The sequence below is a fragment of the Simochromis diagramma genome, unplaced genomic scaffold (assembly GCF_900408965.1).
Source record: "Simochromis diagramma unplaced genomic scaffold, fSimDia1.1 OVJJ01000553.1, whole genome shotgun sequence".
Classification (NCBI taxonomy): Eukaryota; Metazoa; Chordata; class Actinopteri; order Cichliformes; family Cichlidae; genus Simochromis; species Simochromis diagramma.
Window position 1 is genome coordinate 4,030,060 of NW_024387095.1, and position 23,876 is coordinate 4,053,935.

General features: G+C 40.3%; 2 protein-coding genes across 3 annotated transcripts; both read right to left on the reverse strand.

The window, feature by feature from the left end:
* Positions 1 to 1,090: 1,090 nt before the first annotated feature.
* On the reverse strand, positions 1,091 to 8,339 carry LOC120742844 (interferon regulatory factor 4-like). Its single transcript, XM_040046289.1, has 9 exons — positions 8,203 to 8,339; positions 7,790 to 8,029; positions 7,057 to 7,243; positions 6,631 to 6,707; positions 5,581 to 5,719; positions 5,396 to 5,497; positions 4,041 to 4,415; positions 3,244 to 3,350; positions 1,091 to 2,175 (listed from the first exon to the last, which is right to left on the reverse strand). Exons 2-9 carry the CDS (start codon positions 7,985 to 7,987, stop codon positions 2,014 to 2,016), a joined length of 1,347 nt encoding a protein of 448 aa, XP_039902223.1. The 5' UTR covers positions 7,988 to 8,029; positions 8,203 to 8,339; the 3' UTR covers positions 1,091 to 2,013.
* A 2,097-nt stretch (positions 8,340 to 10,436) lies between these two features.
* LOC120742875 (dual specificity protein phosphatase 22-B-like) lies at positions 10,437 to 23,783 on the reverse strand. Of its 2 annotated transcripts, XM_040046356.1 has the most exons (7): positions 19,529 to 23,236; positions 19,346 to 19,379; positions 17,541 to 17,623; positions 15,130 to 15,179; positions 14,768 to 14,842; positions 14,135 to 14,306; positions 10,437 to 11,342 (listed from the first exon to the last, which is right to left on the reverse strand). In XM_040046356.1, the coding sequence occupies exons 1-7, from the start codon at positions 19,547 to 19,549 to the stop codon at positions 11,199 to 11,201; spliced, it is 579 nt and encodes a 192-aa protein (XP_039902290.1). In that variant the 5' UTR covers positions 19,550 to 23,236; the 3' UTR covers positions 10,437 to 11,198. The 2 variants fall into 2 exon arrangements, with proteins under 2 accessions (XP_039902290.1, XP_039902289.1); XM_040046355.1 differs by lacking the exons at positions 19,346 to 19,379; positions 19,529 to 23,236 and adding an exon at positions 23,678 to 23,783 and having other exon boundaries at positions 15,450 to 17,623.
* Between the last annotated feature and the right edge of the window lie 93 nt (positions 23,784 to 23,876).

Sequence of the window (23,876 nt, forward strand, 5' to 3'; positions counted from 1 at the left end):
CAAAAATATTTTGTGGCAGTTACAGAAATGTTGTTGTTGTGGGGTTTTATGGTTGTTTTCCATGAAAGTGGAAACAGACTCTAATCTATGAGCAGAAACCAGGAAGGCTCTCTCGAGCGCTGCACGGAAAACCAACCTCTTCCTCTCTCTCCGCCCCTCTTGATGTCATCATATTGTTTGTGATAACCAAGTGTTTGATTAACCAGTCACATCCTGCATCTGAACCACATTTCCTGTTCAGACGCTCACGCGTAGTGCTGATGTTACCATAGAGCTCACACAGTTATGAAGAGATCTTGTCACTTGTTATGTTTTTAGTCATTTATTTATTTATTTTTGAAGGAAATGACACTTTAAAAAAAAACAACAACAAATGTTCACTTTAACCCTTTCTCAGATCTGCTATATAATAGTCACATTTAACATCACTATTTGATATAAAATTGAGTTTAAAAAGCTTATCTAAAATCAGCTCCCTGAGTTGCTCTCTCTCTCTCACACACACACACATACATAAACACAGCCAGGCACAAGACTCCATTCATAATTTACTAAATGATGGTGATAGTGTCTCCTAACAGAAATGTATTTACAAGGAAAAATGTTTTTAAAAATTAACTAAAAAATACAAAAGCTCTTTTGCTTCACTTTCTTGCAGACAGTCAAATGAAGAAGTATGATAACAGACAGTTGAATACAAAAACAACAACATCAAACTGGAGCCAGTAGCTCCTTAGCTAGCAGGGGCTAGCTATGGTTTTGGTTATTAGCTTATATTAGCTTATATTACCTTAGCACAAAGTCTGAAAATTCTTCCATAGTTTTGTCCAGATATAAAATTAGATTCTTGAGTTTAATTATTTGAAAATTATGGGCCAGATTTACTAAATGTGACAAAATAGCACATGTGCACAATCTCCAAATAGACACCTCATTGGTGTGGTTAGTTTTACAGGTGATTTACAATTGTTGTGCTCTTATCTGAACATGGGTGCAGTTTCTGCGCTAAATAACATGTTTACTGGTTTTCATTAGAAAGTAACAGAAGGTACATTTGGTAATTTTCAAACTGTTTCTCTTATTTTTTTTCCTAGTCTATAACTAAGCCAAGCTAGGCTAATCTTAGCTAACCAGCTACTAGTTGTTGCCTGGATTGGAGTGGTTTGTGAATGCTAGAGATCTAATATAACTATTGGCATAGAAAGTGATTAGGTTCATTTGCTAATTTTTTTTTAAGGCACAAAACTTTCACTCACAGTTTTCTATGATACAATCACCTCAGCTGTCAGTTTCATTTGCATAGTAAGCACATAGACAGTACAAAAATACGACCTCTGGGTCCGAAAAAATGAAGCTAATGCGCCAAGTACCTTAAACTTGCATTCTATCTGAAAGGTACCAGATGGCAATACTTGCGACTGCAAAAAGACTTCCTATTATATCAAAGTCTTTGGGAAAATTGCTCTCTGTCTTGACCTCTGGAAACACTTTCCTGATGTGTTTATGGTCCTAGTCACTTATTTTGGTTCACAATGAATAAAAAACATGACATTTTTTAGAAATCTTGATCACTAGGTTTAAAATGGTATGCTCATTGGCTAACAGCTTATAAGTGACAAGTCGTTAGCAAACCAAACTAGCGATAATGAAAATGTTCATCGCGAGGCTTCAAAATGGAACTTTAAAAACCGGTGGATGACATCTCAATCATCTTTAATACTTTAACACCTTCATTTTTAATACTGTCTACGAGTAAGCATCAAAATACTCATTATGCCCAAAAGAATACAAAAAGGGAAAAAATAACACTGCATTTTTGACTTAAGACACACACACACACACACACACACACACACACACAGATACAAAAACCATACAGGGCAGATGGTTGCTGACTTAATGTCCATCATTTTTTGTATACCACTGTCCACTTTGTCCACATCTCAGAGTTTTCTTGCCTGTCGTGTAAAATGTCATCGTGACATTTCCAACAGTCACTTAAACCCGCAAAGTTCACTCCTGCAGGCTGCTGCTGTGGTGATGTGTGATGGCCCTCTGGTAGTCCTCGGAGGCATTTATGTGCTCTGTGACTCCTGGATGCTCATAGCTGCGGTAGTAGTGGCTGCCCGGCTGCTGGGCATAGTACAGGAGCTGCCTGGTGAACAGAGGCTCTACCTGCAACACATGAGAGCCAAGGAGGTCAGCAAAATCCATTCAGCATAGCACTATTTATTTATTTATTTATTTTTACCAAAAAAAAAGTGAAAAAGTAGTTGGTATTTTTGCCAAACTCAATTAAAAAAAGAAAAAATTCAATACACCCTTTCATTTTTCATTTAGGGCAGGGGTGGGAAACTCCAGGCCTCAGGGGCCGGTGTTCTGCAGGTGTGATCCAACACAGCTGATATAAATGGCTCAATGGCCTCCTCAATATGTCTTGAAGGTCTCCAGAGGCCTGGTAATGAACCAATCATTTGATTCAGGTGTGTTGACCCAGGGTGATATCTAAAACCTGCAGGACACCAGCCCTTGAGGCCTAGAGTTGGACACCCCTGATTTAGGATGTTAGAGTTTGGGATATATTGAAGCCTTCTGTTGCAGTTCTGTGACACACTCCCAAGCTGTTTGGTTTTTGATAGTTTATTATTTATGGGCGTTGGACTGTTGACAGAGATCCAGGAAGGTTGATTCGCTATTTCAACTTTCCCAGCTTTGTTTTATGAAACCATTTTGAGAAGTCAAACTAGAGAAGGGCAAACCATTCCTAGTTTGGTTAAAGCTCAGCTACGTGGTTAGTTTGATTGAAAGTGTGTCAAAAATCTGTAGCTAAAAGGCACGAACCTTCACTTGGCTCATCCATTTTCAATTTATATAGAAATCTGAGTCTCAGGAGGGTGACAGTGGAACCAGGCTGGCCCTGAATCTCAGTGCGACTTATTTAGAAACCAAATTTTGTTATGAAACACTGTCAACGCTATGACTATGAACAAGGTCCTACAGACTTTCAAATCTTAGGTTTAAACTTTCAAATCCTATTTTTCACTTTTCAGCCCATACTTTAAAGTTTCAGCACTCTACTTTGAACCTTTCAAATCTTAGTTATGATTTTAAGAACACCAGTTCGAACTTATTGTCAGCTTCCCAGTAAATATTAGGCTTCACTGATCCTCATAAACAAAATGAGGAAAAAAATGAAAGATCTCTGGATCATAATCAGTGGTTAAACTCGGGGGCGGCAGTCACCTGCACAGTGAGGGTCCTTCTTTGTCTCTGTGGGTCCAGACACTCATCTCCGAAACACAGGAGGACCTGGAAGCGGGACGGCGGCCTTAGCCCGTAGCTCTGAATCTCTGCAAGTAGGCAAAAGGACAAAAATGCATCAGTAACAGCTCTGACACCTAAAACACATCAGAATTGATGATTTCAAGCGAATTTCACTTGAAGTGGTGTGACATTTAGAGTGATTCGAATGGAAAGTCCTGGTCACACCATGTATGCAAATACAATTAGCTGTCACAGCTGGAGCTGCTTAGCATGTGGGCGGGATGATGTGGCTGTGTAGATTTCATGTGAGTCTCGGCTTATCATAAAATACTTCTTTAAGAAATTATTCTTGGCTGGCACAGTATGTCATGAAGTGACTTCCAGAAAATCAGCTGAGTAATGAGTCTCAGTTTGTTCTACTGCTAATTACATTTAGTGGATTTAGTTTTGAGTTGAGGTGGATAGTTCTTGACTGAAATCCAAATTTTAGACCAGTTGGTGTTAGTCTTTCTATGTACAGCAAGGTGCCAGCTGGTATGAGTTCTTAAGTGAATCAATCAGATTAAAACATATCAACCAAGCTCTGTCCAGTACACCATGCTGATGATTAAGATACAGGTCAGGGACTTGGTGAATTAGGCATGGCACCATAGATAGGCCTTCATTTAAAAGAATAGTAACATACTAACCCAAAAAAGTGAGAACTTTTTAGTCTTTCGAGCACAAGTGATTGTTGATCAAAGATCCTGAGCTGATTTGAGTTTGTGTCCTCTCACCTGTGAGGTAGTCCTGCGTGTGGAGCAGTTTACAGGTGACGTCTCTCTCCAGCTTGTTGGGTTTGTCTCCGTACGGCGACGGGCCTCCCTGCCAGTACACCCTGCTCTGGCACAGCCTCCGGGCATAGAGCCCATCTGCTCGCATCCACAGCAACACTCCCCTCTCGAGGCTGGCTGGTGGACTCGGAGGACACTCGTCTGGCCTCCTCTGGGATGATAGGCTGTCAACAGGCAGGGGCACCAACTCATGACCTCCAGGCGTCAGGTAGTGCTTATCTGGGTTGCAAGGAGTGATATGGCAGCCATCCGGGCTGGAAGTGGTCACCTCTCTCACCAGAGAGTCCCGGAAATATACGGATACGTGCAGACGGAAGTCTAGAGGAGGACACAGGTAGAAGTTAGCTGAAATTTCTTTTTTTTTAAACTCTTTTATGGACTGTCTTTGTTTTATTTTTAAAAAATGAAGCACGTAAGGTTTTCAATGTTCACCACAGCCCAAAGTCACAGGGTGCTGCTGTATATTATTATTTCAGCGTTCTACATGCTGCTATGTCTTGTACTTCTATAGGAGCGTTTTGCTGAATCTGACAGCAATCTGCATTTTTTTTGGAAATGGTTTTCTGTGTATTGTTTATATGATCAAAATAAACACAAGCAAGAACGATTTGCATCAGGTGCAAAATTCCTTCACATGTCACTAAAACTAGACCAAAAAACGAAGCTAGTTTGAACACGCTCGGTCGTCAGCTTTGATTAAAGTTGCGTTCCTTTTTTTCCGGCCTCTAGGGGGCAGAGTAAATATTCAAAATTAGCCGCATGTCTATTGAATCAAGCTACCAGCTTTACCTAAAAATAAATACATTTTAGATTATAGCCACCTCATGAAATTCCACTGATAGCGGCTCTGTAGTTGCTAGATATTTAACTTTATTATTAAATTTGGTGCTGATTTTCTGTCTGCTGTTTGTTATGGGCAGTCAGAGTACAGTTAATAAAAATGGCAGCCTGCAGCATGATACAGATCCATACACTAAATGCAAGAACTGAAATTAAACTGCACTGAATAAAGCCAAGGAACAAAGTCTCAGGTGAAATTAGTAGTTTTCTGACTTCTGCACAGCATTACGCAGTTTCAACCTAATTGTACCTTTAAATCTAAAATCTGTGTCATACCCTGACATTTTCAGCTGTTTTGAGCTTATGTAAATATGCATTTGCTGCTTGTTCTATGTAGATGGATTTTTGCTTTTTTTTAAAAAATAGGACCTTAAGTTTAATTCTCAGCAGAGGATTCTGGTGAGAGTTCCTGATTTTATAGCGTGAGGGGGAAAAGTGAACTGAAAGTATTCGTGTACCTGAAAGTGCCTCTGCTGATCTGATGCTGGCGTCCAATGTGAAAGGCGAGGGCTGACTCTCAGCTGGACCGTATGAGTAAATTGAGGCTCTTAGCTGGTATCCTGCACACAGAACAAACTATGTAGGCAATGCTAAAACTGATAACAATGCTCTTATTTTGCACGCTAAATAATAAGCCGTGTACCATTTTCCATGGATGAGCCCTGCCACGGCAGGGTGCGGGGCGGACAGGGACACTGAGTGAAGGGCAGCTCGGGCAGAGAGGCCTGCTCCTGACAGTAATCTCTCCAGCCGCATTCTGGACTCGCCATGTACTGTGGCATCTATAGAGAGGAAAGCAGTTAGCTGAGTGCACATCTTTGATCATAAGATACCAACAAACAGTCTTTGCATGATGCTTTTGTAATACATTACTCTTTTAGTAGGCTTATAAGGACTTTTTTGCAACTTGTTTTATATGACCATTGCAGAATTCTTTCTTCATCCATAGATTTTTGCTTAAGCTAGTGGTAAAATCCCTGCACCATAAACTCTGATTTGTTTTTGCATGAAAAGATAACGCCAACTCGCTGACTCACAAAAATAACTTAAATCAACTTGAGAGGAGAAAGCTGATTTGTTCATTTTGAGTGTGTAGTACTTTAAAAGGATAGGTCACACAGATTAATCAGTGCAGAAAAATCAATTATGGTGAGTAACATCTGAAACTACACCATGTCCGAGAAACTGAGATCTAAGAAATGGGCATCACATTACTAAAGTACGGATTTAAATCTAAGCATCTGCAGCCTTTGTAGACGTGTTCCATACTTTATGAAAACAAATGTAAATTATTAAGTAAAGCAGAGCATAACTATACTCTTCATTACCCAGGCAGGAAGTACAGATAACTTTAAATAAACTAGGATAGATAAAGTTAAATGCAACAACATTTAATTTAGTAAATGAGAATTAGCATTTACAGTGTGGCAAAAACATATTTTGCCATAAATTGTGTGCTTTTTTTTAATCAGTTGCTGCCAAGAAATCTAAAAAGGACCCAAAAACTCCAGAGTTTCTATCAGCCCCTGAAGTCAGCACAAGTCATAGTTGGGGATGCACATCATTACCCTTCACTTGTGTTTGTAAGGTCATCCATGCATGCACAATATGACACTGTCTGTGTCTTCAACCTCCCTCATTCTCTGTCTTACTTTAGTCCCGCCCCACTTGTTTCTATGTGCAGGAAAATCACCTGAGTCGGCACAGAGGGGTAGGAGGGATGCATCTGAAAGCTCCCTGGGCTCAGAGGACTGTCCTCCTGTCTGGGTCCTGCATGCGGGAAAGAACATTTTTATTAGAAAAGCGCTCTAGAAAATGTCTGAACACATTTTCTGTCAGTACATTTAGAAAAGTCCACATCGATGCAAGTACTTCAGCATGACTTTAGCTGGTGCTTTGACAGTTTGAGGAGTCAGAGAATTTCCACTTTATGTCTGATACACAACTAATTATCAGATTGTGATCATCTAATAATAATAACTACAATAAAACACATCAGTAAAACCCTTTATCCAGTTTGGTTATTGCCGCTGTAGCCCAATCAGCTTTCAGTATTACTACCAGCTTAATTCATGCTGCAGTTAACTTTTTTCAACGCTTTGTTCGAAGGGGGACTGACTTTTCTTGGCGCCCTCGGGGATGATGCGGTAAACTTTGTAGGGGTCCGAGATGTCCAGCTGGCTCCTGTCCACCAGTTCCTCAAAGTCATTGCTCTTGTTGAGGGCGCAGCGCAGGCGTGTCTTCCATGTCGGCGGGTCGGGTTTGTCGATGCCCTCCCGAAACTTGCCTTTGAACAGCGCCCAGGCCTGCAGACAGGTCCGCGGGGAAATGTTTAGAATACCTCCCTCAAGTTTAGCGCGAGAGAATCACACAGCCTGGTCTCTCCTAACTGCGACTGCACGGCCTGTAGAAGAACATCCTCCCGGTGCTGATAACTAGTTACTAACTCTTCACCAATAATTATAAAATAAAACTTTCGTTTATTTTCGTTAAGTGGCTTCTTTGGAGCACACAGTCATTTTAAAGAAGTTGTTTTGCGTCGCTCTCCCAGTAATGTGTGACTTTTTTTACAGCATGGTTCAAATATTCTTATATGGAAATAATCGCATCCTAATGTATGGAGCGAATTTCATGAAAGACAGCAAAACCCTTTTTTATATAATGCATCAGAGAATATTCAAACGCTACTAAGACGCCTAATCGAGTTAGTTATTTTTACACACATTAAAAGGCTATAAGAGAGTTTAACAGCTCTAAAGTTTGTAATACTTTAACACATATTGCTGTTGTTTTATTCTGAAAGGCGCAGCTCGCTTGTGGCTGGCGGACCCCGGAGGATGCGGGTCTCTTACCTTAAAAAGCGCGGCATCCTCATCCCGGTTGTAGTCCTGTTTCCCGGCGTGTTTCCACGGTATCCTGAAGATGGTCTTCTCGTCGTTCTCCCAAACCAGACCGGGATATTTCCCGCAGTCCACCTGCTCGATGAGCCACTGGCGCAGCTTGCCGTTGCCGCTGCTCCCGGAGCCTCCGTAATCCACGTCGGGGTTCATCTCTGACCAAAAAGACGCACGGGACAACTCCACTGTCTGCTCCTGTAACGTAGTAATATCACACGCTCTCGTGTTTGTGTGTGTTTTGAAAGTAGGCTTGTGTAGGTTTAGTAAAGAATGATTAAGTTAAGTAAAACTACTAAAGGTTAACCCACTGCGCTCCCACGCAGACTAACTTCACTGTGCGTTTCGCAGGCTGATCGAAGCCGTCTTACCTGTGAAACTTGAAAGCCGTCGAGTTTTGATATCAGTCAGGGTCAGAAAGTCCTCATCATTCCGGCGGGCCCGCTTAAATCCACCCAGCCTATGGTGAGCAGAGGGAGGGCGGAGCCGGGATGCTGAGGAGGGTGCACCTGCTGCTTCTGCTAGGCCCGCCTGCTTCCCTCCTGCGAAGCTTATCAGCGCGCACACAGCGGCCGATCTACAGTAATACACTGGGGAAACCCTGCCGGCGTCAACCCGAAGTGTCACACACCCGCACACGTGGAAAATGATAGGATGGAGACGAAAACAATTCTTTGAAATTATAAAGCTTTACGAAAAGTACTCTAGAGTGGTCCAGAGGTAGAATCGACGCAGAAAAACATCGGCAGCAGTTTTCCCACTGGAAGATTATTCAGAACAGCTGACATAACGCCTCAGACAGGAACACAATACCACATAAGATTATCATTTGCCGTGTCAGAGCTTTAGGAGGCCTGTTAGGAGAATTCGACAGATGATCAATTCTGTAAAAGCAATGCGGTCCAGGAGTCCGAGAAAACATGGTTTTGAAAAGTTCCCACTCATTTCCCCTCAGTATGATTTTCAGAGTGAGTCTGGCTCCTGTGGCAGTTTTGCAGTGCTGCAATAAATATCCATCACTGCTTTCATTACTTAAGTGAAGGCAGTGATGTGAGTATAAGACAGATCTAAAAGTGTGTTAGTTACAAACTAACAACTTTCCCCCCTTATTTGCTTTCAGTTTTTCTGGGATAAGTACAAATACTGATGTGTTGCGTAACCTACAACTGTTTAAGGTACTCAGTTTGTATTTTATATGAAATATGAGAGAGAAAAGTGCCTAGAGAGTCATTAGTCATTATGCAGCAGACTGGTTCCTGTCAGTCTTATGCTGTCAGCATTGAATACACAAACTGTGACATTCTGGGCTGATAACCTGTAGTTATCCTTAAAATTTGTGGATATTTTTAACTTTTTATATGTTTTTTTTAATTATTCTTATGAACATATTAAATATTTATGAATAGATTTTATTTTTGTATGTTTTGAACATTTAACTCTTGGGACATGTATGTGATGGAACAGATAAATGTCAGCCTCTGATAATGGCCGTTAACCAGGATACCGATATCAGTCTGATACCTGTACACGCCTATTATTAATATATGAATTTACCATCAGTACTGATGCATGAAGCGACATTATAATGTACATTGTAGAGCTTAAGCTCATCTCAGATCGATGTCTTTAATGCTCTCCTACTCTTAATCTCTCTCTCTAATTCAGAAAAGTAAGTACAATTTTGTTCTAATGTCGTGAAGTAGAAATATAAAACTTTGAAAGTAGAATTATGAAGTGATATTAGATTGGTACAAGTACTTATTTGAAGCTTTACCTACTTATCAGCACGAGAACTGAAAGGAACTCATTATGCAAATGCTTCCCATCAGCGTTATACCATAGTTGATCCTAATCTGTAACCAGTTGCCAGGTTACAGAAATCAGTCAAGTGTTTTTTTTCTCTGTAGTGTTCATCTTTAAAATGACAACTGTGTGAAAAATGCACATGTGGATGTATGATGCACTTCATCACACGTAATCTCAGTGCTGCTCTACATTTCACATATGGCACTTTTAAACCAACAATATTCAGCCGACAGCTGTAGCTGAACAACTTCTCATGTTGAGATTTTAAATAATTCAAAAATGAGCATATAAAAGTGACCATGCACTGTTATATGTTAAGCCACTTGGGGAGGATTCACGAACACGTTCTAGCTCGTGGACCCCCACTAAAAGCTCTGGGCCCCTTGGTTATTGTAGTTCTGAGTTCCTCTGAGGAGTGGTTTCCACTTTTCAGCTGGTGTCATTTAAATAACTGAAAGAGGCCTGAAGAGGTAGAATTGTGCAATATTTTAAAGGGCAAAGACCCGTGACGCAGAATTTTCTCACCACCAGTTATCTGGTGACCTTTGAGCTGACTGCTACAATGTAGACCACTATATGAAGAAGTCAAAACTAATTCAATTACTGTGGGGTCATAATAATGTCAGAATTTCATCGTCAGCAGAGATACTGTTCTCCACAATATGTGCGATAAACTTCTACTTAAGTCATTTATGACCTTTACCTGGATCTGAATACTGCTTTTATCCAGAAACCAGGTCAAAGATGGATTTTAGTCCCTCGTTTTGTTTCGAAAAGGCTTGAAATAACTAAAAAAAAGAAGATTAATACATTCCTTTGTTGCATTATTACAATCTAAATATTTTCACTTGATGAGTTAAATGTCATCTCAATGCATGCATAATTAAACAAAATACGAAATGCAAACTAACATGAAAACGTTAACATAAAAACTCTACATATATAACTGCATTTCCACAGACTGTGCACATATTAAACTGCACAAATAACATCAAATGAAAAGTTTACATTTAGGAAGAACAGCACAATAGTTAAAAACAGCACATCTGATTTTTTTCTTTTTTACTGTAAAATATAAAATAAAGCGTTCTTTAGCTCTCACACGGTCTCAGAAAGTAATAGTCATTTTTCAAGTACAAGACACAGCATAACATAACTGATGGGGGACGGCGGGGTGGGGGGGGTGTACAGGAGGAGTATGTGTTCACACTGTGGACTGTATGTACATATATTTCCTTGGTGTCATGCTTGACTGCCCTTGCATGTTGTTTTGACAGTTAGAGGCAAGGACATGACATGACGAAGGGAACTGAAGACGGTGACATAAAATCCCCCCGTCACATGTCTGCTTAGCCACTCCACGCACACGAGACTGAACTTATCATCCTGACACTGAACTTTTTATGAGACAGGTGTTCCTGACGCAGTGCGAGGTCGGGGGCAAAATGATTTTAAAATGTGCACCCGGTCTCTGTGGGATTAAAGGGCCAATCAGAGGCCCGCTGTCCTCTGCTTCTTAAGTTCAGGTGAGAAATGACTGAAGATCCACAAATGAGTTTCTTTATTTGCTGCTCGTGGCCAGCGCAGGAGTGATGCTGGTTGTTATGGCATCGCTGGTGCTGGATTTCCGGTTTAAAAGGGCCTTGATCTCCTCATCATCACTGAACGTGCTCTTCCCGTACAGCTCCTTCCACCAAGCTCGATACTGCGGGGAGCAGAGTCAAAGACAATGTCTCTGTTTAAGACAGGCACTGGACACGTTTTACATCGGACAGTCACTTAAAACAACACCTCACTGCTGTATAAAATCAGCTTACAGGCTGCTGATTGCCTTACACGCATCACTGCACAGCTTACAGATGAAACGCTGCGTTATGTTATAAATTTGGATTCAAGAGTACATGCCTGCATGAATGAAGCCAAAAGTAATAAAAATCCACAGACATTAAATACAAACAATATTTCTAATTAAAAATGCAATAATTATAATCATAAAAAATAAATCATGACTCATCCTTTTCTGTTATTTGTGTAATATATGATATTGTATGTACTTTTGTACACCTGCATTAGTGAACTGTTGAAGTATCAGGTTAATTACTATTATTATTCATGACTAATGCACTGTTTTGTATATATTTTATATATAATATATTTTAATCATTTGAGGGAACTCATCATAGAGGCGGAGCATCTTCAGTTGTGTTTGTAATAGCAGCACTATTCATTCCTAAGTATTCATTACCACCGTTGCCTTTTATTGTTTTTTTGTGTGTGTGATGTGATTGAAGTGCAGACTTTATTTAAGGCTTTTACATTAACTGTTTATGAATTACAAAGCATTTTATACCCAGTCCTCCCTTTTTTCAGAGACTCAAATATAATTTGACACTAATATAATTTAAAGTATAAGGATTTTTTTTTAAATACCTTTATGAAAAGCCTGTGCAGCTCATGTCTGCCTGAAGTGTAGAGCACACGGATATGACATCTCCCTGGAGATGCTCTGTTAGGTCTCTACTGCCACACCTTCTGCTGCTGGTTATTTGTAGGTCTTTGCCTTCAGTTTTGTATTTAATAACTGAAAAGCGTGCTCGTTACCCATTTGCACTGTGAAGTGAACTCTATCAACAGTCACATCGATATTAACCACCGTTTAAACTGGCAGCCATATGTGATGTGGTATGTTCTGGATCATGAACTGTTCTTTTTCTTCTCCTGGTTTCATCTCTCCAAAGAATTTTTGTCTATGGCTGGGCAAGTTTTTCAGATGTCTAATCTGTTCTTATTGTTCTTGAGTGTAACAAGTGGTTTGAGCAGATTGTTCATTTGGAAGCTCTTAAAGACCTCACATCCACTGAAATCTGCTGCTTTGCTAATTGTCCAATTACTTTTGAGTCTCTGAAAATGTGTGATGAGTACAAAAATAACAATAGTTTTCAAAGAATTTGTTTTAATCACCCTGAATCAGAGCTGAAAGTGTCCACTGTTTATGTTTAAATACAACTTCATGTACGGCACATTTTAGTGCTATTTGAGGTACTTCACAAAAAAAATTAAAAGACTTTAAAGTGAAACGAGCAACACAACTGCACCAAAATGCAGTGCAGTTTACGGAATGCATGCTAATTTGATTTAGGCTGCTGTGAAACTTAACTCATTCACTGCCAGCCATTTTCAAATCAGGTAACTCCCCACTGCCATTGACGTCTATAGACGTCAATGGCAGTGAATGAGTTAACTGAAAAAGGTGAAGCATAACCAAAAACAGAGCTGAGGTATCAGTCGTAGTAGTAGCAGGGCCCAGTCCCACTGACAAGTTTATGAGAGCTTTTCGGCAGACGTTCTGTGCCCTTTATGCACACTTTCAATAAGTCTGCATTTTTGCTGACTTTGCCCACAGCTCATAGCATCTTGACTTAACAGGGTTACTGAAAAAAGCAGAAAACAAGCATGTGATGAGCAGCCTCCTAAATGTTCAAAAATGCTACATTTATTACACACCTGATTTAGACTTTTTTTTTAAAGACTGCTCACAGTGCACATACAGCAGGGGAAGTAATTATTTGACACATATTTCACTCAGTGATGTGTAAATCAATTTCTACCTTTTTTTTAAAAATGTGTTGATGTTCTGTCTCGGTCCAAAAATTAGAGACTGTTCGTTTCTTTGTAAGCGAATAAACTAAACCAGCAGGGGATCAGTTATTTCATTGTTTCCCCCACTGTAAGCTGGAGTTTTAGGCACATGTGGCCTGGATCCTTGTCAAGCTGAAGAAGTTTAGATTGAGCACTTTTAAAACTTATCCGAACACATCTGACATCCTTATGCACAGATATCATTTTATAATACAGTTCTGCAGCTGTTCTATATTTGTTTTTGGACTGAATACTACAACTGCTCCTTTTCCAATAACTGTCCATGTGGGAAATGCTTTTGGGCCCATGTCATGTGACATGAAGGTCATTCCATGCAGGACAGCAGCAGAGTAATCATCCAGCAGCTGAATAGGATGAGTAGTCTTCAAACAGCGGCATGCACTGCTCTCGTCACAAAACGGCGCCAGCGCTAACAAGAAGAGAGGGTTAAATGGTCCAAGTGGGAGCATAAGGAAAAGTACATGTGAAGCATCTGTTTCTCAGATATGTACTTCTCACACAGGTCCTCATTTAGGAACTTTACTAACACCCATATAAACCAGACTGGGTTGGCTTTTGAAGGGAGTAGTTCACACTGTTGTATGAAAACGTCAGGTTTTTGTTTTGTTTAGTTTTTTTGCAATTTCTCTTGTCATAGCCTCCAGCTTTTAGACAAAGAATGCTTTGATGAGCGGTATATTGAGACCAGGCTGTACCTGAACTCACAAATTAAACCCACACACTCATCTGTCCAAATGTATTGCATCTTTTAATCCACATAACCGTTTTCAGCTGTCCCAACATAACTGATTTTTTTTAAATGAATAATCAAAAGTGAAATTAATTATGATGACTCACTTCTGTTAGTTCTGTGTTTTCAAACTCCTCCAGCTGCCGCAGGAAGCCCAGGTTGGGCCCCGCACACGGCCTGACTGACCGAACTGCTGCCAGGGACTCTACCCATCCGTGACCCGTCACCGTCATGATGTAGGCCACCACCAGAGTCACGCTGCGGGACACTCCTGCCATGCTGAGAACACAGGCCTTCACAGCTCAGAGCAAGATAATCACCTCATATTCAGATTCTCTACTTTAGTGTACAAAGAAGTGAAACCCCTTCTGTCCCAAAGCTGTGGTTAAATGCCTGATTTTGCATGTTTGATATGAGAAAAGATGAAAGGTAATGAAATGTGCAATGAAAGCTTTAACCAAAATTTTTGGCAGACAGCTTCTTTTTGGTGCTAGTGATGTGGTTGAAAATGAGAACGGGGTCGATAAAATATGAGGACCTCCGGTCTGCGATCAAACCCGGAGCAAATTCTCATGATTATGAATAAAAATCTTTTAGATCTTAATGTTGAAACTTTTACAACATCTCTATGTCAAAATACGTAATATAGTCTACCATATATCGTAACTGAATGTTTTTTTTAATATAACCAAGTATCATTTCAGATGACATGTAAAACAGGACTGAGGCGTTCCACTCACCAGTGGACGAGGCAGCCTTCTCCTTTCAGTCGGGATTCATGGATGAACATGATGCTGTCTCTGAAGTACTGAATCCTGGTGAAATGAATCACATTCACAAGATATACAACATAGTGAGGATCATGCCTTCCAACCTTAAAACTGGATTATTATTATTTACCATAGCTGTACAATTTAGTTTGTAGTCAGTAAAGAGATCATGTGTTTAATTATTTAAACCAACCTTTTTAAAAAAGGATACATTTGGATAAATTTTCTATTTTGCAAGCTGTAATTCATTTCTTTTATTTATAGAAATGGGGCAAAGAGCTCATACACATATGCAGGTTTTATATATATTCAACATTTATTCAAGTACTCACAGGTTTTGCTTGGAATGGTCAGCTGCGGATATACAAAGGTATGTGATGCCCTGTGGGAGAGGGAGCAGCTTCATTAAAGAAGTGAATACTTTAGTGGCAAAAGTTAACATGATAGGAAAAGGCGAGTGCTCAACTATTGAGCAGGGGTCATTTGTTTGAAAACTGGAACTAAACTCACTTCTTGTTTCTCACTTCCTATGGGACAGCCCCTGAAACCTTGCCCCTCTGGCCCTGCCCATGTGGTAGGTCACGACATAACGATGTTTGCTTGTGTTTGTCTCTGTGCTTGTGTGTGTGTGTGTGTGTGCTGTGTTGTGCACCTGGCAGCTGATGGTACATGCAGTGGACAGAAACCACCTCGTCCTGGTATGACTGCACCACTGCAAAAACCCCTGAGCCCTCTGGGACAGACCGAGTCCTGGAAGTGCTCCAGACAGGTGAGATTGCACGCACAGAGCCCCGACAAATGCAGACACATTTATAAATACCAATGAAAGTGCCCATATTAAAGACATGCCTAAGGTTCATGAAGGCTAAATTATTATTTCTGATAGAGAGAGTCAGATTATGCAAACGGTTACCGAGAAGTCCTCATATCTTCACACTATCACTCTTATAGCTCATCATGGCCTTGACTCAGTGGTACTGTTTGTAAAATCATGACTACACTCTAAGTCAAAATATATGAAAATTGTGGATAAATGCAGACATTTATTTACTTTACTTGCAAAAGGAATATTTGGGGCTTGGAATTAGTTGCAAAAGATGACCTTTTATTTTGCAGTATGATAATTAGGTTCATATACAGTAAATGGCACATTTAGAGACTTGGCCAGATGTAAATGCGCAGACCACATCATCGTTGCAAATTCTACCTTCCTCTCTCAGGAACCATCACGCTGTCTTCCAAGAAATCAATCAGTCCGCGGTTTGACTGTTAGGTATGCAAATAACCCATCCCATCTGGCCACTTGGTCTAAAACAGACCTGAGTCATCATTTTTGCCTCAAAACTCAAAAAGTTGCATCACACATGATTTTGTATGTTTTAAAAAAGCAACTGAATAACTGTCATCGCAGTTCAGAATGAGTCCGTAGGGCCAGACTTCACTTCAGGCCCAAAACCTTGTAAAAGTTTTGGTGGTTGACCAGTTTGAGTAGTGATACTGTAATACAAGTTGCTGTTTCTCTTCACTGTTCAATGAAACATGCTAACATGGATGGAGAAAGTGTAGAGAAATCGCTGAGCGCTTTTCATGTTCGCTTTCAACAAGAAAAGATGAAAGTTGTGAAAGCGGACACTGAAGATGGCAAGCGGATTCAAGATTTTCAAGAGACGAGTCCCAGTACGAAGCCGACGGGAGGACGTAATGTATTTAATGGGCTCAGATGAGATCAGGAGACTTAAAGTCAAATCATTCAATCTGTAAATAATTACAGGCTTGTACACATCAAAAGTGTGCATCATTTCATAAACTCTGACTCAAGGTATTGTGTATTTACAGAAAGATACCTCAGAAAAACCTCAAAATCAAACTATTTGTTCAGTAAAACTTACATCTTCACACATATTTTATGCTTCAATCTATCAGCTCCTCACATTCACTAACACACACACAAACACACACAAAAACACCTTTCCTGCTGTTTCATACACAAATTGCCACATCTAAATGCAGCACTGAAAAGCCAGAAACTTTTTTTTGCAAAGTTCCACTTTCAAGACTTTCTGGACCTCAAGCTGCTGAGCTAAAAGCATCTCGTGTGAACAATACTGTGCAACATCCACTAACCTAGGCTTGCATCTGCCTCACAGCTGCATCAACTGAAAACAGCATTCAGATTTTCATATATATACTAGAATCCCACACAATATCGAGGACCCACAGTCAATTAGAAAATTGCTTCTCTGGTGAGAACTGGTGAATTCCAGGTCTTATGACTGAATTTAAAAAAAGAAGAAAGAAGACACATGTGACTTTCACACTAATTGAAGTGGTCTCTTTCAATAGCCTTTGATAAAGATCTGATGTTGATAATGAATGATCTGATGATCATTCAGCCTTTAAAAACACAAGGTGACCTCAGAAGATTAGAAATGGAACGATTTATTGCTATTAACTGTGTCTGTATGCAGTGTATCATTTCAAAGCATTTATTTAAAACTTGTCCTCTCTTTTCATAAACTTGTTAAGGTAATAACTATATTTGAAGCAGCTCTGTAAACATATTAAGGTGGGAAAGAGGCTCTGGGCTGACAACAATATCTCACAGTTTCAGAATGAGTATTAATCAGCAGGGGGACACAGCAACCACAGTCGTGCTCGGAGGAGCTTATGTACTTTATGGTTGGGTTAATGTTGAGGTCAGGGGGTCGTGCAATCTGATGCAAGACATTAAAAAAGGCCTCACCTCCAGAACGGGCGCAGCTGTATCATGGATGGACAGGATGTGGGTGATGTTGTGCTGAGCCAGCAGCTCCCCGTCTCGAGCATCTGTGGAACGCAAAGAAAATCGAGAAATACACGATACACCCTGCATCCAATCACCAATCACACCGTGTGAGCTCCAAACTAAATAAAGCATCTTCTGCCCAACAACAACCCCCCTCCTGAAGTGACTTCCAAGCAAATGTGGCCTTAAGATTTCAAAGTTTTGCTCTGGTTTTGAACTGAAAGAAAAACCGGAAAACCAGTGTTTCTAAAACAGTCCAACAGCTTGGCCCAAAAGCAAGAAACAGTAATTGTTCTAATCAAATTTTGTTCTTTGAAAGGAAGCCAAATGTTTTCTACCTTGGACAGATGTGCCTTGAGCATTTTTTCTCATATGCTTTGCAAGTTTGCAGGATGCTGATTGGGGCCACCTATACAAGAGCAAGATGAGTTTGCACTGAAACCTCCTTAAAGCTAAATTCATTCAGCAATTAAATGTTTTGTCATTGGAACTCTTATTAACTGTAGGACACAACCAACCAATTGCATCATACAGTAAGAAAACAGTGTGAGTGGCATCAGTGCACAGAACACTTGCAGAGGAAATACAACCCTAAATCACTGGATGACCGCAGCTTCAATGTTATGCAACAAGTGCTGCAGTGTGTCATGAGATAAATAGTTTAGTTGAGTGTCAGGTGCTGATATAACAGTGAAGTGACAAGAGATGATTTTTCGCTTAGGGCTTAGAGGTTCAGTACCACTCAAGGTTTCTAGGTGCTGGCCTAAAACCTGCCTCCTCCCATTCAAATCCGTCAGCTTCCTTCATGAAAGATTACGTTTTTCTTTTTTTCCCCCATTGTTAAATATTAGTTCTCAAGGAGAGAAATGTTTCCAAATCTCTTCTGATTTCTAAAGTGCTAAATTTAAGTGTTGTCATCATGGCTACCTTTATTTCTTTTATAAAGTCAGGTTGTTATAAATTCAGAGATCAAGCCTTTAGTAGTGTTGATGCTGATGAGACTGGGACTAAAGATGTGGGATTAAGCAAAAACATAGAAGATGTGATGAACATTGAAGAAACTAACAGCTTAGTTTAGCAGACTAGCGAAGCTAAGCAGAGTACAGACTAGCTCCGAATAGTAAGAGTAGAACAGCAGTAACGCCTGTAAATATCCAAAAGTGGCATTGATGGAACTTTCGCAGCCAAAAGCTCCAGCTCGCTTTATATGTGCTAAGTCATGTAGATGAATGAAGATCAAAGGCCTGCTTAAGATTAAAAAGGTGTCACATTTCCTATTTGACAGCAATTCCTTGAATATACTTTATTTCTAAAAAAGAGCTGTCTGCATTTTAAGACGTTTCCTGTGTAGTCATGATTCTTAATGTGTGCAAAGATTAAAAAAAGCAGCCCAACAATTGCATTTGGTGCTTTATGGAAACGTGTGGAATGTAGTTCACACCAAGGGACACCCCCGCGCCATGGGGCATCCCCTCCCACACCACCGCTCAAATATTCACATCAGCGCTCAAAGTAATGTTTCCCCCAGCTGCTGGCAGATTTATACCTACTCAGAGGGTAAAAAACACACTTTTTTTTTGTTAAAATGCAATATTTCAATAGCTCAGCTTTACACTGTGACCTCTCGACTCTATAGAAACTGAGCTCAGTGTAGCATCTCACCACATGCCCCTCCGTATGAGGAACTGAAACAAACTACTACTACATTATCCGGAAAATAAATCAATTTTTTTACACACATGACAAAAGGCACCGCAGCCTACCTTTGATATTTCCAAGATAAAGATCAGGCAGGACCTAAAAACAGTTCAAAATTGTGTAAAATGGAAAATGCAGAAGTTAAAGAAAAAACAAGATCTTGGGGTTGTTGTTTTTTTCTTTTTTAGAAAAATATCATGGCAGGCTCTGAAGGTTTGATTTCCTAGATATCGTTGTTGATACTGTACCTTGTTTATTCCGTTACCCATCTCCGCCAAAGGTGTGTAGATAAGCACACTGAATTTAAGAGGAATTTGAAGTCATAACTGGAAAGTGATTCCTTTAGGGAGACGCTTAAAGCAGCAACTTAACCGTCTCTAGTCACTAACTGCTACTCGGTTCAAAGGAACCCTGACAACTTTTTAGTTTAACTCAAACTGTCATGAAGACCTCAGCTCGTCCGTCTCCCAGAGTGCCACTTCATTGAGAGCACGTTTTCCTCAGAATGTGACCTTAGCACATGTTTATATTTAGACCAGGCGTTGGTCATGGGACCATGGATAGGCACATAGCAACCAGACAAAGACGGTTGAAGGCCAGAACAGATCCGATGGCCCAGCTATCACTATCTGCTGAGCTGTCAGCACCCTGCTAGGAACACCTTTGAATGAAGCTCAAAATCAATTATCTGTGTGTTCCTGCTGTAAATGAGAAGGCAGCTGTCTTAAAACCAAGATTGCAATCAGGATTCTTTCTCTGTGTTTATCCATTCAGAACAAATTCAGTCTCTATTTCTACTAATATCTGTGACAACCTCAAGCCAGTGTTACACGTTTGTGCCCAAGAGTTGCAAACCAGTGTGGCAAAAAAAATCCCCACAATTTTCTGTTTCCTAAAAACAAGTCGTACTTTTCAAATACCCGTTCTAATATTTTCTAATAACAAAGTAGTGCTTTTAAACCTAATTTCGTCTTCGATTTCAGAATTCCCCCATTTATGTCTAATTTTGTGCTTCTCAGTGGACATCCTCTTAATTCTAACTCGCTCTGTTCATTTCCAGTAAATCTGGCTACATCTTCAGTGCATCGCTCTGAGCCGATCGAGGTATTTTTAGCCCGGCTTTGTCTTGTGTTCCTCTGTGTGGTTCAGTGTGTGTGTGTGTGTGTGCGTGCGTGCGTGTGTGTGTGTGTGTGTGTGTGTGGCACAGAGACAGGCAGGGGAGAGTGGAGGCGTTTACAAAAATCTGCCTGCTGCCTGCCTCAGAGAACTAGGTGGAACAGCTCATCGGCACCGAAAACCATTGATAAACAAAACAGCTCACACATTAGAAACCATGATGATACATTAAAAATACACCTTGATCAGAGCTGAGAGAGTGCGCGTCTGTGTGTGTGTGGGTGGAGGGGGTGGGAGATTGGGTTTCACAATAAAACTGTCTTTTTAACAAGAAGAAGAGGAGTCTTTCGGGTTTGAGGAAGGTTTGCACATCAAGCCATCACTTTATCGAAAGCCGTTTTTGGGCTCCAACTTAATACTTACTTTTTAAATTTACTTAATTATTAGTTTGCTTATTAAATTGCCTCTTAATAGTGAGGAAACACGTTGTTGTGTGTGAAACAGTCTAAAACCTCAAACTATCTCATTTATGGCGAAATAACTGAGAAAATCATCACATTTGAGAACCCGAAACCACAAGACCTTTGTGTCTTTAGCCACAGGTCTTTGTAGCCACATGCAAGCCTGTCTCTCTGTGGTTGGCTGTGTTGTTGTGCTGGCACACCACTTCAGTTTAATATTGCAACAATTATTCCACGGGTTTCTCTAAAATCCTATACAGACGTGTACAATCACCAGAGGTTGAAACCTACTCATTTTGGTGAATTTGGGACTTGTCCTCTACAGCTACCATGAAGTTTATGGTAGTGGAAATATCTGAGAAATCACAAAATATTCAGCGTCTCTTAAGGATGAATTCCAATAACTTTGGTGCAAAGTTTTCCTCTCCAGGGGGTCAAAGATGTTGCTTCATTCATTCAAGCCAACATCAGATAAGGGGTCTCGTACACGTATTCATATTTCCCTGTCAGTCCATCCCCTGACTTTACCTTGAGGTTGACATTTGACAGATATCTGATTACACACCCATGAAATTGCGTGAAATACTCAAGCTCGCTCAAGGATTAATGTAGGCCTTTCGTTACATAAACAACAGTAGAAAGATGGCAGGAAATGAGGGGGGAGAGAGCAAGAAGGAAATTGATATGCAACAAAGCTTCCCGTGAAAGGAGTGGTTTCAAAGGGCTGTAACATTTCAGATGTCTCACAGGGATTAACCATTCTGAGGTCTTACTGATCCAACACACAGTAAGTTCTGTAATCAAGTAAAAGAGGTTTTTTTGTCATATCACATATAAAATCTGGAATATTTCCATATGTAGTGTAATGTTGATGCTTTATGGTAATTTTTAAGTGTGTCACCTTCCTCAAATAAAGTCCATTAAAAGGCAAAGGATGAAAAAGGAAAGAACGCTTCCTATAAAACAGAAAAGGAAAACCCTATATGAATTCTGAGAGTATATTTTGTCGGGCTTAAAGGGGGGAGTCTTTTTAAAGAAAAGCCTCTTGAAATCTATAAGTGCTTATGAAGACAAACTGTACAAAATAGTGCTGAAACCTTTGGAGCCTTTTAGGGACTGAAGTTAGACATCTGTATCTGTCCACTGTGATTCTTCTGGTATCAAAAATGTCTATGATTATGCTATAACTCATAATTCCCACTCATTTTTTTTAATATCATAGGGGTGTTTACGCAGTAGTCCAGAAGGAATTGGGCCCAAAGAAGCTCAAACCCAAAAATGTCAATGTGGTGGAGTAAACATTTTTCTTCTGGAAATTTAAATTCAGCATGTTTCAGGCGTTGAGACAATATTTGATACAGTTCCATTTTTTATAGGTTTCAGTTGTAGGAAAACACCCTTCTGTAAGTTTTAGGACTATTACAGCACTATAGGGCACTTTACAGCATCCACCATCTTGATTGGATTGTAGCAGCAGCTTCAAATCACCTCACACAGCTGCTTCTAATACACATGTGGAGGTTTCTGTTGTGGTTCGGCTACGTTTTTAAACTGTTATCATCAGAGGAGTTCTTTCTCGTTGTAAAACCTTAACCAATCAGCATGTATATACAACACAATACCAGCATTTTACGGACAAAACTGACTTCAGAAGTCAGATAAACCAGAAACAAGTGTTTTATTTCCATTCTCTTCCGCTTATCGATTCAGGGTCGCGAGGAGGGCTGGAGCCTATACCAGCTAGGACAAGAGGCAGGGTACACCCAAGACAGGCCACATAGGGCCAGTTTATACAACTGATCAATTCTGTATTTTTGAGAACCAAAAACAGATTATAGCCACACACCTCTATTTGCGTCTTTGTATTTAAGAATATCTCACGAGTACCCCCTGCTGCAACCCGGTTTAACTGCAGCTAATTGCTGTACATTGGCATTAACAGGATGTGGAAAAGCTCTTGTAGACATGTTGAGTTTCTTGGTTGTAGAAGCAGTCAAATGAACACTGCAGAAAGACATCGTTCAGTTAACCTGCACCATGAGCGGGACTAACGACAATATCGAGCGGATCTAAGCCAAAGTCCCTGACATCTCCTTTGGGTGGAGCGTCATAGTTTCTCTTTTCTGCGCTTCTTGTTCATGTCTTTTCTTTTCTTTACAATTTGCAAAGCTTCAATCCTGACATTGAATTGAAAACATGTGAGACACTCAGTCACACACTTGGTCTTCATGGGACAATAACCCAGACATCTTGGAAACATTCACTTAATGACCTCCTTTTCATGAACGAGTATATCTCAGAATATAAACCATAGTTTGTATTTACTTCACTCCACTCGTTAGCTCTAAAAAAAAAAAAAAAAAAAGCAGATTCCAGATCTGAAAAGTAAAGCCAATGTATTCCGCATTCTTTATAATGGCCAGCAGGGGGCAACTCCTCTGGTTTCAAAGAGAAGTCTGGATAAAAACAGCTCTGGGCTCTCATGCATATGTCCTCAGTTCACAGTCACATAAATCTCTTGTTTGTCACGTCCATTCTCAAAACAACAAAGTGGTGATGACTAAAGTGATCGGCTTGAAATTTCACAATAAAGCGTCACCAAACAACTGGAGGAGTCCATCTTTTATATACAGTGTATGGCTTCACCCCACTTCTAAACACACAGCAAAGCCAGTATCAAAGCAGACATGCTCAGCTGATTTCTATTCAGATTAATAACATGCTGATCCATGAGAGGTCATGTTAACAGAAGCCTGTTAAAAATCTGCTCTGCCATTATTTAAGACCTGCAGCCTGCGCTCGGACTGGTGGGTCACCTACTTCACTCCAGTGAGCCTGACATGTCAGCGTGACGACGGAAAAGTACAGTTTTCAGATCAGCTTGTGATTTTGGATTCGCCTTCGTACTTTCGCCTGAAAATATTTCACTGGATAAACGGCGACGTTGAAAGTGCCACACTGATCCCAGCACTTCCTTTAAAAACAAACACGCAGGGCTGGAACGTGTGAACTTTGGTCC

Bases quoted from the DNA above. Each gene is read 5' to 3' on its own strand.
- LOC120742875 (XM_040046355.1), bottom strand. From the start codon at position 15,644: ATGTCTTTAATATGGGCACTTTCATTGGTATTTATAAATGTGTCTGCA. The intron at 15,180-15,449 runs GTGCACAACACA...CCTCTCCCACAG, and splicing joins CATGTACCATCAGCTGCCAG to GGCATCACATACCTTTGTAT. The intron at 14,843-15,129 runs GTGAGTACTTGA...TCATTTCACCAG, and splicing joins GACCATTCCAAGCAAAACCT to GATTCAGTACTTCAGAGACA.
- LOC120742844 (XM_040046289.1), bottom strand. From the start codon at position 7,987: ATGAACCCCGACGTGGATTACGGAGGCTCCGGGAGCAGCGGCAACGGC. The intron at 7,244-7,789 runs GTAAGAGACCCG...ACCTGTCTGCAG, and splicing joins AGGATGCCGCGCTTTTTAAG to GCCTGGGCGCTGTTCAAAGG. The intron at 5,720-6,630 runs GTGATTTTCCTG...TCCTCTCTATAG, and splicing joins ACCCCTCTGTGCCGACTCAG to ATGCCACAGTACATGGCGAG.